This window comes from Arvicanthis niloticus, chromosome 28 (genome assembly GCF_011762505.2).
Source record: "Arvicanthis niloticus isolate mArvNil1 chromosome 28, mArvNil1.pat.X, whole genome shotgun sequence".
NCBI lineage: Eukaryota > Metazoa > Chordata > Mammalia > Rodentia > Muridae > Arvicanthis > Arvicanthis niloticus.
This window is the reverse complement of record NC_133436.1, coordinates 10,044,574-10,059,886: the sequence shown is the minus strand read 5'-3', so window position 1 is coordinate 10,059,886 and position 15,313 is coordinate 10,044,574. Positions and strand designations below refer to the sequence as shown.

General features: G+C 49.4%; 1 protein-coding gene across 9 annotated transcripts in view; it reads left to right on the top strand.

Annotated features, from left to right (window-relative positions):
- The first annotated feature begins 785 nt into the window (after nt 1-785).
- The window catches only part of Synj2 (synaptojanin 2), a 92,636-nt gene continuing 78,108 nt past the window's right edge, over nt 786-15,313 (top strand). For 6 of the 9 annotated variants that reach the window (XM_076926695.1, XM_076926691.1, XM_076926694.1 and 3 more), the window contains exon 1: nt 786-1,009. In XM_076926695.1, coding sequence (XP_076782810.1) covers nt 883-1,009 — 127 coding nt within the window. In that variant the 5' untranslated portion in view covers nt 786-882. Of the gene's footprint in view, nt 1,010-13,323; nt 13,597-15,313 lie in introns of those variants that run through there. The other 3 variants (XM_076926696.1, XM_076926692.1, XM_076926693.1) reach the window with 2 other exon arrangements.

The window sequence follows — 15,313 nt, the reverse complement described above, 5'->3', positions numbered from 1 at the left end:
TGTCAGGCATACACACATACACACACACACACACACCACGCACAAGCACATACTCAATCACCACGGTAGCTTCAGAGTGAAAGCCACTTTGTGCTTCTAAAGTCCCGCTCGGGGAGACTGAGGCATAGAACCCAAGGGTCCCATCCGGGGTCGCACACGTGGGGTTGGGGTGGGCGTGGGAGGGGGGCGCTGCGCCGGGCAAGCGGCGGCAGCGGCGGGGTTTCCCGGCCCCGCTCAGCCCGCAGCCCCCAGCTGCCCATATAAGGCCGCGGGAATGCAGGCAGGGTCCCGGCTCCTGAAGCTCTCCGCCGCCGCAGCCTCCTCCGCGGCGAGGAATGTGTGGAATCTTCCTCGCCCGGGGCCGCCCCCGGCAGGGAGGACCGTCCCGGAGTACCCGGCCCGGGCGAGCATAAGCCCACGGGGCACAGTCGGGGTTCCCGCTGTGGCTCGCAGGTGCCTGCCTCGCCACTTGGGGGAGCGCGGCTGTCGTCGGAGCGGCCGGGCGACGGCGCCACCTCACCTGCCTGGGGCAGCGCGGCCGGGCCAGGGCGGAGAAGGAGGTGGAGGAGGAGGAGGAGGAGGAGGAGGAGGAGGAGGAGGAGGAGGAGGAGGAGGAGGAGGAGGAGGAGGAGGAGGAGGAGGAGGAGGAGGAGGAGGAGGAGGAGGAGGAGGAGGAGGAGGAGGAGGAGGAGGAGGAGGAGGAGGAGGAGGAGGAGGAGGAGGAGGAGGAGGAGGAGGAGGAGGAGGAGGAGGAGGAGGAGGAGGAGGAGGAGGAGGAGGAGGAGGAGGAGCCCGCAGCGCTGAAGAGCCCGGCACAAAGTGAAACTCCTGGAAGCGCCCTCGGGCGGGACCTGGACCAGGCTCCCTGTGCTCCGGCCGCTCATGGCTCTGAGCAAAGGGTTGCGACTGCTGGCGCGGCTGGACCCCACCAGCCCGAGCAGTGTGCTGCTGGAGGCGCGGGGCCGCGGAGACTGCCTTCTCTTCGAGGCTGGCGCGGTGGCCACGCTGGGTGAGTGCCTCGCTCTCCGTGCTCCCCTTGCGGTTGGCGACGCGGAGGAGGGAGGGAGGGAGTTAGTGAATTCAGGCAACCGACTTCGTGGAGACCTGGGGACTAGTGGCGCTCGGTTCCCCCGACGGGGAGGGCCCCAGCAGCTTGGGGATCGCCAGGGGCGCTTGTTCGCGAGAGTACTGGATGTGGGGGACGCCAGAGAGCTGACACCCCTGGCTAGGCACGGGGTGGGGTGGGGGGAACGGGGGGGGGGGGAGAGCGGTCTCTCGGTGCGCTCTTCCCGGGGTTGGGGGAGGTGTCTGTTTCTGGAGAGCCTACTGGCTCTGATTCTGCTCCTGGAGTTCAGTGTGGAACACGTTCTGGATACCCTGAGGCGGAGTCCACCTAGTGCTCCCTTGCTTGTGTGTGCCCCACATCCAGCACTCGCACGAACAAGCGCCCCTGGCTATCCCCAAGCAGCAGGGGAATCGAGCGCTGCTAGTCCCCCAGGTCTCCACGACAAAGGTTCTGTTTAGTTAACAAATGATGGACTGGGTGTTGGGTCTATGTTGTACTTTAACAATTACAATATGGTAATATAGTTGTGTTCAATTTATATCTGGGAGAAAAGAGTCTTTTAATTGGACAGAAGGGGGGGGAAGTGTTGTGGATAGCCCCGGCCTTGTATTTTGATATTAATTCGCCTTTCCTGTGAAGGGCTGCAGAGGAGGTGTGAGTCATTACATAGGTAAATTCTAGCGAACCTTCTGCCCATCTTAATTTGTAAAATAAAGGCTGAGCCAGTGATTGGGCAGAAGAAGGGGAGGTAGAGAAATAAAGGTTGGTAGGAAGAGAGCGGGACAGAGGGAGGAAGACAATGGAGAGGACGACCGAAGTGGTGAATCTGCCCAATCGAGGCTTGCAGAATATATTCATAATTATTGAGTAGTGTTTTCATTGACAGGTCATATTTGGGTTGGAGATTTAAATATCTCCGACTACAGCTTGTAAGGCTTAATGGTTGGTGAATGCTCCTAAATGTTTTGGGGTTTCCTGGGGAAAGGTTGTGCTTGAACAGCTGGCTTCCTGACTAGCCCAGCTGCTGTGTTGTTAGCCGCCACAGCCATGCGTGGTTTGCATGAGTGAGGTGGCCCTGAGCCCAGCTAGGATCCTCTAGAACTGTTCATTTTCTTAGGCTCTGTAGCCAAAAGTTGTAAGACCGTTGCAGAGAACCATTAAGGGGCCGTTGTATAGATACAGAAGAGAGGTGAAAGCAGAAAAGTCCTGACCTGGGTGGGCCACTGGAGCTCCTGGCCAGGGTCACAGTGGCTGTTGGGCTCCTCATTACTATATGTAGCCCTTTCCGAAGAACAGGTTTTCTCTGCACCCCCTGTTTACAAAAGTGAAAAACTAGGTAACCATGTCTATTTTCCTATTGCAAAGTTGTTACTTCAGTTCTGAATGGGCTCTCATTGGGACAGTGTGGCTCAAAATTTTATTTTTAACACTTAATTATGAAAAATGTTCAATCATACAGAGAAACAGAGGGGGGAAAAATCAACCTTCATGGACTTAATGTAGTATTAGTAGTTATCAATATTTTGATAAATTAATATTTTTCCATCTACCTCTGTGAGTAAAAAGAGCCTCCTAACATGTAGTTTCTTCTGTGTCAAGTGAGATTTTATTTTTTCCCATTGACTCTCTCTCTCTCTCTCTCTCTCTCTCTCTCTCTCTCTCTCCTTCTCTCTCTCTCTCTCTCTCTCTCTCTCTCTCATTTCCACTCAATTTGTTTTATTTTGCCATAAATTAAAAATCTTTTTGTGGACCAAGTGGTGTTGTGATACATGCAATGTATCATGCAAACAATGTGGAATAACTAAAATAAGCCACTTAGTTTATTCATTTCAAATACAGTTGCTTTGGTTTTTATGATGAGGACATTTAAATTTACTCTCTCAGCCATTTTGAAATGTTCAATACACTGTTAACTAACTCTAAGTCACCTACAGACTATGTAAGTTCATAATCAGGTCAAGAGATCTCCACAGTAGAAATGGTGTGAGCAGTTTCAGGTCATTTGGGGGTTGGTGGTCCTTACCTGGGGAACCCCTGATCTGCTTAGGACTCACTGGTGGGCTTGGGAGGAGCCCCTTTATTAGAACTAGCCAAGGGACTATAGCCACTAGCTCTGTGCTTGCCCTTCTGGATACTCCTGTTCCCTGGCACCCTGCACCTTGCTGTGCAAACCACCCAGCTTGTTTCCTGATGCAGAGAGGGACTCCTTCCTCAGGTCCCTGACTGATTAGTCAATGGAGGTGCCTACCATAGGCCCCAGGGGTTGGGGGGGGGGGGCGGGAAAGAATGGAACCCAAGGTAGCTGGACATCTGCTGTGTGTACTTGAGACCCCTGGCAGGGGCAGAGGGCCAGTGGGGGAGTCAGTGGAAGAAAAGAAGGAGCCAAGCTTGGGCATCTCTGCCTGTTGGCCACATTTTCGACTTGGCCCTCTGGTCAGTCATGGAGATACGCTTCTCGAAGTAGAAGGACAAAATGTGTTTTGTTTATGTTTGCTCGTGTGACTGAAATAGAGAAGCAGTTCAACATGGGAGGCATGGGGGATCATGGTCCTTTGACCTTAGGCTCTACAGGCTGCCAGACTGGCTGCCTTGGGCACATGTGCCAGTCTGTGGGTCATGGCCTACTTCTGGAACATTTTATTTATTTATTTATTGGGCTGCTCAGTTTCTGCAGCCTTGCCAAATGAGAAGAGGGACCATTTTCCCTCTACTTGATTGCCTCTCAAGCCCCAGATAAACGGATCTGAGGCAGGCTTGGGAACTAGGTTGGAGTTCCCTAAACACTTCTGAGCGGGCTGTGTGGTATGGTGGCCAACCCACTAAGAGACAAAAATCAAATCAGGCCAGGTAGGTGTCTGAAAGTGTGGAAGCTTCAGAGCTCCTTACCACACTGTAGGACGCAAGGCTGTCTGCAGGCTGGCTGTCTCCATCCTCAGTTCACAATAGCCCAGCTAAGGGCACTTCCCATTTGTAAGGCCCTGCTGGAAGGGCTTCATCTTATTGTGACTGTTCTTTCTTCAGGAAAATTTAGGTGATTGAAAAGCTCCAGGAGCTATCAGAGCCTTGCTCTGGATCACTGCCTGAAGCATTCATGTCAGGAAACAGACACAGATCAGGAGCCTGTTTGGCTTCAAGGGGAGTCTGTTGCAAGTTGGCTTAAGATTTTTTTTTTAAAGTTCTTTTTTTTTTTTTTTAAAGATTTATTTATTTATTTTATGTATATGAATACACTGTCACTCTCTTCAGACACACAAGAAGAGGGCATCGGATCCCATTGCAGATGGTTGTGAGCCACCATGTGGTTGCTGGGAATTGAACTTAGGACCTCTGGAAGAGCAGTCAGTGCTCTTAACCACTGAGCCATCTCTCCAGCCCTGGCTTAAGATTTTTAACCAGTTAAATAAGCTTTGGTTCAACCTGACATAGCTGGCTAGCATTTGATAATTTGAGCCCGGGGCCATTTTAAGTGGTTTACAAATATCGGTCTACTACTCAGAGGCAGATACTAGTGAACTCTATGTTATACTTGGAGAAACTGAGGCACAGAGAGGCATAAGAAGGTTATGAGGTTTCACTTCTAGTTAGTTAGTGGGACTATGATTTGGATAAGACCCACCTGAGAGGACAAATCAGGTAAAATGCCATTCTTGCTATAAAAATAAGCAAATATATATTTGAAGGAAGACCCCTCTTGTCCATTTGTCCTGTGGGTTTGCCAGTGAGTATATCCACCCCACAGTCCATCTGATTAGAGCTGGTTTCACCTGACACACTTTTTACAGAGGAGGCTCCTACTTGTAAGCAAGTCTCCTACTTTTTGAGCAGAGCCTGGGGGCATTACTAAAGACAAACCTGATGCTTAAAGCAGGGTATGCACTTCAAGTCTGCATTCCCTGAGGACCGAGCAGAGCCCAAGCCCTGATGTTCTTTGCTGTGGATGTCTTAGCATGAACAGATACTGATACAGTATCTGGGTGCTGAGTGAAAAGCAGTTTCTCCATGGTGGTGGACTGAATGAGAGTGGCCCCCGTAGTCTCCCATGTTTGAATGCTTGGTCTCCAGCTGGTGGAACTGTTTGGGAAGGATTATGATGGACTGACTTTGTTGGAGGGGGTGGGCCCCTGGAGGTGGACTTAGAGATTTCAAAAGCCCCTGGTAGGCCTTGGCTATGGTATCTCATCTCAACAAGGAACAATAACTAAGACCGTCATGCAGTTAAATGCTTCAGAAGAGGATTCTTTGGGACCACATTAGCCACAGGGGACAGGTGGCAGCTTGTTCTGGTGGCCTGGAACATGTCCTGATGTATGAACATGGAGATCTGAGTTCAGCCTAAGAGCAATGTTTTTAGGAAAATGGGATTTCCTGGTGAGGGCTGTGGTGTCAAGGAGGGGGCACTTTCTCTCCACCTCTGTGCATATTCTTCTATGCCTTTAAGCCCTGGAGGATGATGGGCCTCTCTTCTGCTCTCCTGGATTCCATGCCCAGCATACAGGCAAGCTCCAGTTTTGTCCTCGGATCATGTCTGCTTTAGGTGAAGTTACATCTGTCCTAAGAACAGGGCCCCATCCTGGCAGGTCTTGGGGAGGCTCACAGCCATATGTCCTCCTGGTTCCATTTGTAGTAGATGCTCAAGCCCAGGAGACATAGCTATCCCATTGTCTTGTCAAGACTAAGATGAGGACTCAGGGGCTGGAGAGATGGCTCAGTGGTTAAGAGCACTGGTTGCTCTGTAAGAAGACCTGAGTTCAATTCCCAGCACCCATATGGCAGCTCACAACTGTCTATAACTCCTATTCCAAGGGACCTGACACCCTCACACAGACATAAATACAGGCAAAACACCAATGTACTAGATAGATAGATAGATAGATAGATAGATAGATAGATAGATAGATAGATTTTTATAGACAAAAATAAGGATCCAGATGGACAATGAACCTGACATCTAGCCAGCATTCCTTCCTTCCATCAAGGCTGCCTTTGTGTGAGGGCAGAGTATTGATGATTCGAACTGTTGGAAGTTGTCTTTACCCAGAAAAATGGAACTATGACAAACCTCTATCCCCCTTAGCAAAACCCCTCTCTTGTCTGCCCTGCCCATTAGTCAATAGCAGAGAAGGAGGTGACTGCTCCACTTGGTAAAATTGACCTTAGAGGGGTGGCCGACACATGAGACACCTGCTCTACTTTCTTGGTTGCCGCTTTCTGGTCAGCTACATGGTCTCAGATACTTTCTCTTCTTGAGAGGAAGCATTTGACCACCTAGAAGCAAATATCAGTGCTCTGGGTCCTTCAGATTGACAGACTTCCTGCCTGGCTTCCCGCATCCGGAACTTGGTGCACATTTGTTAGGGAAAGTGATGGCTGTTGTGACCACAGAGACCAGGTCATGGGACAACTTAGCCTTCAGGGTTGGCTCTGGGCCCTTTTCTGCTAGGCATAAGCCACAAGTCTAGTGCAGTGTCACAAAACCCTGATTCTCCATCTACACCTCCTGGTATCATAAAATGCAGTGTCTGCATCAGTCGTGAGGGCGAGTCGTGTGTGTGTGTGTGTGTGTGTGTGTGTGTGTGTGTGTGTGTGTGTGTGTGTGTGGTTAATCTGTATTTCTCACCAGAACTCAGTGGTGCAGCTTTGTTTTGTCACTATCTTGGGAGAGGAGGCTTGAATTAGACCTCTGCCTCCCTATACCATCTTTACCGTCAGGAAAAGTCACCTACTCCTTCCACAGTTCAGAATGGTAATCTGGAAACAGATGATTACAACAAACATGGCTTCTCCCATACTGAGATTCCTTTTTTTTTTTTTTTTTTTTAAAAATATTTATTTTCTGTGTGTGTATGTTTGTGGGAATGCATGCCATTTGTGTGCAGGGAGCCCTGAGGTCAAAAGAACCTCTGGAGATGGAGTCTCTGGATGCCCACTCTCCAGTAGTCCCACCATCTCTCCAGTCCCTCCTTTAAAAAAAAAAAGTCTTCCACACTAAGCAGAACTCTCTCTGGGACACTCTTTCCTAAACCACACAGTGGCTCCCAGCCCCTGGCAGAGCTTACTAAGGCTTCTGTCACTGATGAGGCCTCTGTCCTGCCCCCCTCTTTTCTCTGTCCCTTCTGGACATCCTTTCCCCGCCACTGATTCTCCTGAATGCTGTGGTTACTGGACAGGTGTTGAGGCCTGAGATCCACCCCCACCTCCACTCCCGATGAAAATTTTAAGCCACACTGGAAATAGTATCAAACTGTATAAAACCAAACGTAAAATGAAGAACAGTCACCGTCTGGTCCAAGCACAGATAGCCTAGACACCCTGGCTTTCTGAGTGTTCATCTGACCTTGGTGACATCCTCTATTGCAGATTTCTGGTTAGCTTTGCTGTTGGAAAAATTAGGCTACCGAGAGTTGACTGGAAGATGCCTTCAAAGAGCAAATAGGTTCAGAAGAAAGACTTGAGGGGGTGCTTGCCCAAGAAGGTGTGGGCTTTGGAGATGGTTCCACCACTTCTTGGGGATCCCAGACTGCTCTTTACTTCCTGGCTGTCTTCTCTCTCCTGAACAGTTTGAGGAACTTAAGGTATTGATGTCCATCTTGGATACCCAGAAACTCTTTTTTTTTTCTTTCTTTCTTTTCTTTTTTTTTTTTGTTTGTTTGTTTTTTTTTATTGTTTTGTTTTGTTTTGTTTTGTTTTTCAAGACAGGGTTTCTCTGTGTAGCCCTGGCTGTCCTGGAACTCACTCTGTAGACCAGGCTGGCCTCGAACTCAGAAATCCACCTGCCTCTGCCTCCCAAGTGCTGGGATTAAAGGCGTGCGCCACCACCGCCCGGCCCAGAAACTCTTAAAATCTGGTCCTGAGGTGCCCCGTAGTGAAAGGATGGTTATGTCTGAGCTTCTTGGGATCCTCTAGGAGACAGATGGACAGACAGACGATTGGTGAGTGTGTGGGAGGTCAAATCGGAGTGAAAAATGTTGATGTGCTAGTTTGGTCACTAACTTGACACAATCTATAGGATGACCTGAGAAGATGGTCTCAGTGGGAGATTGGTTAGATCGTTTTGGTCTATGGACATCTACGGGGGACAAGGCAGAGTATCCTAAGGTGTCTTGGTGTGGGAGAGGCTCCTTATATACTGCTGGGTGGTGAAGGAAAGAACTAGACCAGAAGGTTTGACAATGTTTGGTAAGTGTCCAGTTTACTTCACAAAGGTACATTTATAAAGCCCAGCAGTGTGATAGGCCAGCAACACAGGGCAATGTGACAGAGGCCTGTATTGCTTTTTGTTGCTACAGTTACAAATTATGACCAAGGCAGTTTATAGATTCTTTCTTGGGTTTATGGTCCCAGAGGAAGCATCTGCGTTGACAGGGAGGTGTGGTAGCTGGTATCTTGAGTAGCAAGTTGGTAGATCACATTTCTATTCAGAAGCAGGGAACAGGAAACAGACTGGAAGTGGGGTGAGACTGTGAACCCTCAAAGCCCAGCCCTGATGGTATATGGCCTCCAAAAAGGTTCTGCCTCTTAAAGATCCTTTAGCTTTCCCAAACAGCACCAGTAGCTAGAGGCCTAGTGTACAAAGTCCTGAGCCTATGGGGATGGCATTCATTCCAACCACTCCAAGGCCTTACATAGACTTGCATGAATGGATTGCTTTAGTTAATTTAAAAAGGTACCCATTTGGAGGGGGCTTGATTGAGGTGACCCGAGTTCAGAACTCCAACTCCCTCCCATGTAAAAAAAAAAACTTCAGGCCTCATCAGCCTAGCTCTGGGAAGCAGAAACAGGAGGATCCCAGATATTCAATGGCCAATAGCAGAAGCAGTTAGCTCTAGCTTCATTTAGAGACTCTTAACTCCAAATAAGTTGGAAAGCAACTGAAAAGGATAGTGTTGAACTCTGGCTTCCATACACACGCACACGTGTAAACACATTTACATACCAATATGCTTGTGTAGTCTCCCCACCCCAACACATACCACACACACACACACACACACACACACACACACAGAGAGAGAGACAGAGACAGAGACAGAGACAGAGACCAGAGACAGAGACAGACAGCGAGCACGAGCTGGGGAGAGGGTGGATATTTAATGATTGAGGATGCTGGTGATTACTGTGACATCTGACGGGATCCTTGCTGAATGTTCGGATCAGGCCTTGCTTGACACACAGACTTAGAAACCTGGGTGTGCCTTCAGGGCAGGGCTTCTGCTTCTTACTCAGGGGAGTTCATGCAGGGGACTGCTCCTACAACCAGTAGTCTGATAACTAGTTCCTAAAGCCCCGTGCTCCCTAGGAGTGAGTCTCCCTTGTGGAAATCGTATGCGCTTCAACTCCAGGTTTCATGAGAGGGATGTTAGTGTTATAAAAGTCAGCACATCTAAGGAAGTCCCAAGTGTGACATGTTGTCCAGATGTTGTAGTTCACTTACTAACTTTTCTTGCTTAGGGGTTAAATACCAATCGAGATTTTTTTTTTTTTTAAACTAGAATCAGTATTAAATTTTTAATGGTTGACATTCTTCTACCTTTTTGAGGTTGCCAAGGGTCTTGGTTCATTTTCTGTTGCTATAACAAAATACCTAGTAATAGCACTCTTATAAAGAAAAGGGGTATTTATTTAGCTCAAAATTCTGGAGACCCAGGCCTATGGTGAGGACCTTGTAGTAGATAGTATTACACAGTACAAAGGTGTGTGTGTGTGTGTGTGTGTGAGAGAGAGAGAGAGAGAGAGAGAGAGAGACAGAGAGAGAGAGAGAGAGAGAGAGAGAGAGAGAGAAAGAGAGAGAGAGAGAAAGAGAGAGAGATAGATACACACAGAGAGAAACAGAGAGAGAGAGACAGAGAGACAGAGATAGACACAGACACACAGAAACTGAGACCAAAATCATATGTCAAGAGAGGAAAGAGGAAGCCTAGGAGAGAAATCAGGCTTTTTCTTTCACACCAGTTCACTTCAGTGTCTTTCTTGAGGGGATCAGTCTGTACCCTCAGACCAGCATTAATCCTGAGTGAAGTCACAATAAGTAGACTCCTACACTAAGGCCAAACCTCTTAAAGTTTCCACCACTCGCCAACACTGCCTCTGGGGAAACAAGCTTCCAGCATGTGTCTTTAGGGAATGCAAGCCGCAGCACTAGGGTTCAGGGCTAGGACGGATGTCGGTGCTTATTCTGAGGGAGGAAAAGACTTTGCTGAGCCATTGGCCAAGCCAGGCCATACAGACACTGAGTTATAGTTAAATTATGTTAAATTAGACATTATAATAAACCACAGACACAGGGGCTTATTAACTATTCAAAGAAACCCTACTTTCAAAGCATTAGAAGAAAATATAGGAGAAGCTTTCCCAGTTTTATGGTGGGGAAGACCTTTAAAGTAAAGTATAAAATTTGGAGGTCATAACAGAAAGTCAGACAGATCTGAGAAATACTTTGTTGAAATATAATGTACAGATAGAAAAATAGACAGACACCATGTGTGCATCTCTGAATTTTCCCACATAGCTGGTAGGAGAATATAGCATGTCTGTCCCTTACCCAGGGTCCTGTTGATAGATTTGACTGCAGTACCACACTGGACTGTATGAAAAGATACCAGTGGTGTTAGAAGAGAGGCAATATCCAGAAAGAATCTGGAACCTTTAGCCACTCAGTAAGAGCCAAAGAGCAATCACCATGGCATACAAGAATGCCTAGAGCTCAGGAAGGACAGATGGACAGTAGGGGACTGTCAGGGGAATAATAACTGATTCCCAGAACAATGGTACAGGCACAGCCAGCTCTGCCTGGCATGGCCATCTGAGTGTGAGCAGCCTTGCAGGGGGGTGAAGGCTGAGTCCCCTTCTCTGGCCTCACTGATCTTTGGCTCTCCTGTAAGTCACATGGAGGGTGACTGCCAGCATATTTTACCAGTCACCATCCCCACCTGGGCCTGCAGCTGTGCCTTCACACCTGCTCCCTTCCCATGGCATGACTCCTTCCTCCCCTCCCCAGGACATTAGGTTCTCGCTTGGACACGCTCCCTGGGTGGGTCCTGAAGGCTTCTAGACAAGCCCAGACTGGTCTTGCCTCTTTTAGGTTCAGTTCACAACCTTGAGATACAAGCCTAAGGCTGGGAATATCAGGGGAGGGTACAGGTGCTTGGGGTATGAGCTGCATCCTAGAACAGGCCTGGAGATGGCAGGACGCCATGAGGGGTCTGCAGTGTGTAGGGCTGGGTGGGCTTTCCATCCGAAAAGGCCAGGATTAGGAAGGACAACACAGCTCCTCAGGTTGGAATCTGTGACAGGCACCAGAGGCAAAATGGTCCAATCCCCTCTAATTGATGGGGCCCCAGAACCAAGGATTCCATTGGCAGATGACACTGAATCCTGCTTGTCAGACATCCCCTTGTTCCAAGGCCCTTCAATAACGCGCCCCTTAGCCCAGCGTTTCTTACATCCTGTACATCTTTTGTTTATAAAACACACAGTATGTGTCACAGTATGCCAGTGTCCATGGGGGATGGAGTTTGGGAAGTCTGCTCTGACATAATTAAGCAATCTACAGACATGTACTGACTCAGCCCAGAGGCCATTCTATTCAAGGAGAGTGTTGAGAGTCACAGGAAGCCTTTGGCAAGTAGTTAGAGGAAGCAGTTTGAAACTGGAAGAGGTGTTGGTAATGAGTTATCTCAGGATTTTTCTTGCCCTTTTGAGGAAACAGCAAGAGTATTTGCTGCTGTCAGTCAGAGCCTCTGTAAATAGACAGATCTGTTTAGTTCCGCAGCTATACATGGTCAGAAGAGACACAAGCATGTGCCCGAAACAGCATAGGTGGGTTGTGGATAATGCAGGTGTGTCTGTGTCTTCATCTAGCCTGGTCATGGTGCCAGTATGCCATGCCAGAGACCCTGCATGCTGCTTGTAGGTGATCTTCAAAGCATGTCAGGTGCAGATGCACATGCTTAACTAATCAAATTCCTGCTTCCCACTAGCTTTATCATCATAGAAGCCCAAGAAAGGAACTGTGCCCTGCTTTTGGATTCTGGGCTTAAATGAGCAGACAGACAGACTTGGTCTGGGGGGTTGTTTGCCTTGTTCCTCAGCCTTCTGGAGGTACAATCTATCTTCAGCAAACCACCACACAGTTGCCTCGCCCTTCAAACTCTTTCTTCAGCAGTGTGGACTCTTCCAAACTGGCCTTTCCATGAGCTACTCTGCTTGGTCGACAGAAGTGGGCTGGAGGCTTGTATGGGTCCTTGTCACTCACTGCTCTGTGGAAGTTTGCTAGGAGCTGGCGCTTCTGGAGTGGGGAGGGGGATCACACACACCATTCTCTGGTCTTCATCCTAGGTGAAGTCATTTTCAGAGCATACTCTGCCACCACTGCTAGTCTCGCATCTGTGATCTTGCCATGACCAAGGCTGCCTTCTTACCTCACCCATACACCTGTTCCCCTCCCCCCAACAATGCTCTGTTTCAGTCACCCAGTCCTCTGCCCCCTTCTAAATTTACCTCAATCAGTGGTCCCATAGCCTACCAAGACCTAGGTTTACCAGCCCTCATCCTGCTACCATCCCCCCCCCCCCCCCAGCAAGCAGCCCTCATCCTACCGCCACCCCTCCCCTCCCTGCTTTGCCTAGATTCCTGCACACATGCATGGCTGCTGACACATGCAGACAACTGTCGTTGTCTGAAGTCCCCGGCCGGGAACAAACCCAGATCTCCTCATCTCTGTGCACACTCATATTGCCCAATGTAGCTGGGGGGGGGATGGGGGGGTGGGGGGTGGGGTGGGGGTGGGGGTGGGGGTGGGGACGCCATGATTCCAGCACCCTGGGTGATTTGACTGTTTCTCATTTCAGTCTTCTGAGCCCTCAACACCTCTCTCACCTAATCAATATGCTTCCTGGTTCACAGAGAAAACATTAAGTAGGAACTTACACCTGCCTGCCAGCTCTGCCCTTTGTGCCCAATGACCACCCCTTCCCCATCTATTGGACTCTTGCTTCCACAGACTCAGCCTCCTCTCCTAACCAGTTCAACTCCTGTCCTTACGCCAAAGGCTGTTGAGAAGCCCAGCCTGACCCTGACCCCCAGCTCATTTCCCAGATGCCCCTGTGAGTGGTTATTTGTCTACCGTAGTGTCTTGTCTGCGCATGTGCGTTCTGCGGTGGCTTCCCTCCTCTCTGGAAGCCGACCCAGCCAAGGTACTGCACTTTGCCACGCCTCTGAAATCTTTCATCAGGGCCCCAGGGATGTCCACGCTGTGGAATGTTCCACCCCATTTATCTCCCAGGCGTTCATATTGGCTCCTCAAGCATTTTCTTTCCTTGGCCTCCAAAAGCTTCATTATCCTTCATGACTGTCTCACTCTGGCAGTGCCCAGCACCAGAGCTGGCACACAGCAGCACAGAGGAGCTTGTGAACTGACTGGGACTCTCAGTGGCTGGGACTCTCCTTGCACTCAGGTTCTCTACGCCTTGCTACTTACTGTCTCTCACAGCGCAAGGAGGCCTGTGTGGATCACAGCCCGTGGTGTCTCAGGGGTGAGTGGGAGTGTTTTGTGCGGCCCTGAGGTGGGAGGAGACTTACCTGAGGAAGGGAGAAGAGGTGGGGAAGAATCCAGAAACCAGTTTGGCTGGTCTGTTCAGGAAGAAATGATGGGCAAATTGGAAGAGTGGGCAGGGGCAGAGCAAGGCCTTCGGGGACCCAGTGGACCAGCAGCTGGTTGGAATCCACATGAAATATCTATTGTGTGAAGAAAGGCTGACTGAAGATCGGCTCCAGGAGGGTTCCCTGAGGGAGACTGACTCTCTGAGTAGAGTGGATAGTCTAGTCCTAGCGTGTTGCCCCAGAGGAAGATCTAATGGCCATGTACACATGAGAAAGGGGTGTTTGCCTGCTTCCTTCTTGTCCCTGTTGGACCCTTCTGCTCTCTGTAAGGAGGCTGCAGCAGCACCTCAAGGCTGAGTTTCTTGTCCGGTCCTGTTTTAGGTTGGTTTGGTCTTTTTGGGGTTTTTTGCTTTTTTTAATATACACATTGCCTTCCCAGATTCCCTGACCCTGGCTAACCCTGCACTCTAGCTATCTTGTAAGGAGCTGGTTAAACCCTCTTGATTTGGTCACTTCATCCAAGCTAATGTATCTTCAAAGGGCTGGACTGGAGTTGAAAGTAGGAGTGGTGGAGAGGTGGGGGGAGGGGGGTCCCCTGTCCACAGCCTGTTCCAACTATGGCTATAGTAGACTCTGCTTTCTTCCCAGTTTCTCTGGGCTAAGATATCAGCAGAGCTGGTAAGAGGTTGAGTCTTTACTTGCTTAGCTGATGCTTTTTGATATCCCTCTCCTCAGATCTCTTTGTGGCCTGGACCTTTGGTGAGGGAAAGGCAGTGGAGAGGAGAGGACTGTGTCTCTGCAGCTGACTGTCTGGCTGGTTGCCTTTTGTCTTGGCCTCAGCTTCTGTTTCAAAACAGATGTTTTGATTTCCACTGTGCTTAGCAACCTTCCCAAAGCCTCTCCGTGCCCCAGGGAAACCACTGTGAGAGAGAGAAAGGCTTCCACACCCGATAACTGGGAAAAGAACGGTTACCACTGAACTCGGCATCCACACATGAAGGAGACTTTGAACAGGGTCCATGTGTCCTCTTGAGACCCTGAAACCTAAGAAAGTGGTGTCATATCATGCCCAGGAATGTGGTCTGAGTGGTCCTTCAGTCTGGGGCTGACTGCCTCATTCATTTGACCACTTATTTTTCTAACGTGTGGGCAGGGCTTAGCTGGCAGTTCCTTATGGGATGTAGTTGTGAAAAATATTACAGAAAGAGTGGCCGAGGTTTGACTATGGAGCTGGCTTGGCTGCCTGCTTCCTAGGAACAGGGCTAGATGGGGCTGGTTCTACCTCAGATGAGAAAAACCAGTTTGTACCTTAAGCCACGTTGGAAGACACAGACACCATCTCTCATGTTCCGAGCCCCTCCGTGTCCGATGCCCGTGCCATCTTGGAATGGCGAATGTTGTCACGCTCACTGCGGCTCCCAACACTCTCAAGTTACCAGGGAAACAGGACCAGACGTCAACACACAGATAAGTCATTTTAGAAGGAGCTGTTGACTCTAGGCCTACATATGTGGTGGGGCAGGCACATGTTTGAGCTCCTTTGCTGCTGTGTCCTCCTGTCCCTCTGTCCTGTCCCCTCTGATGCCTCCATTCTCCATGTTGTGACCCTTCTTTGGCTCATCCTGTTCTTTAATGAGAATGGCTAATGCG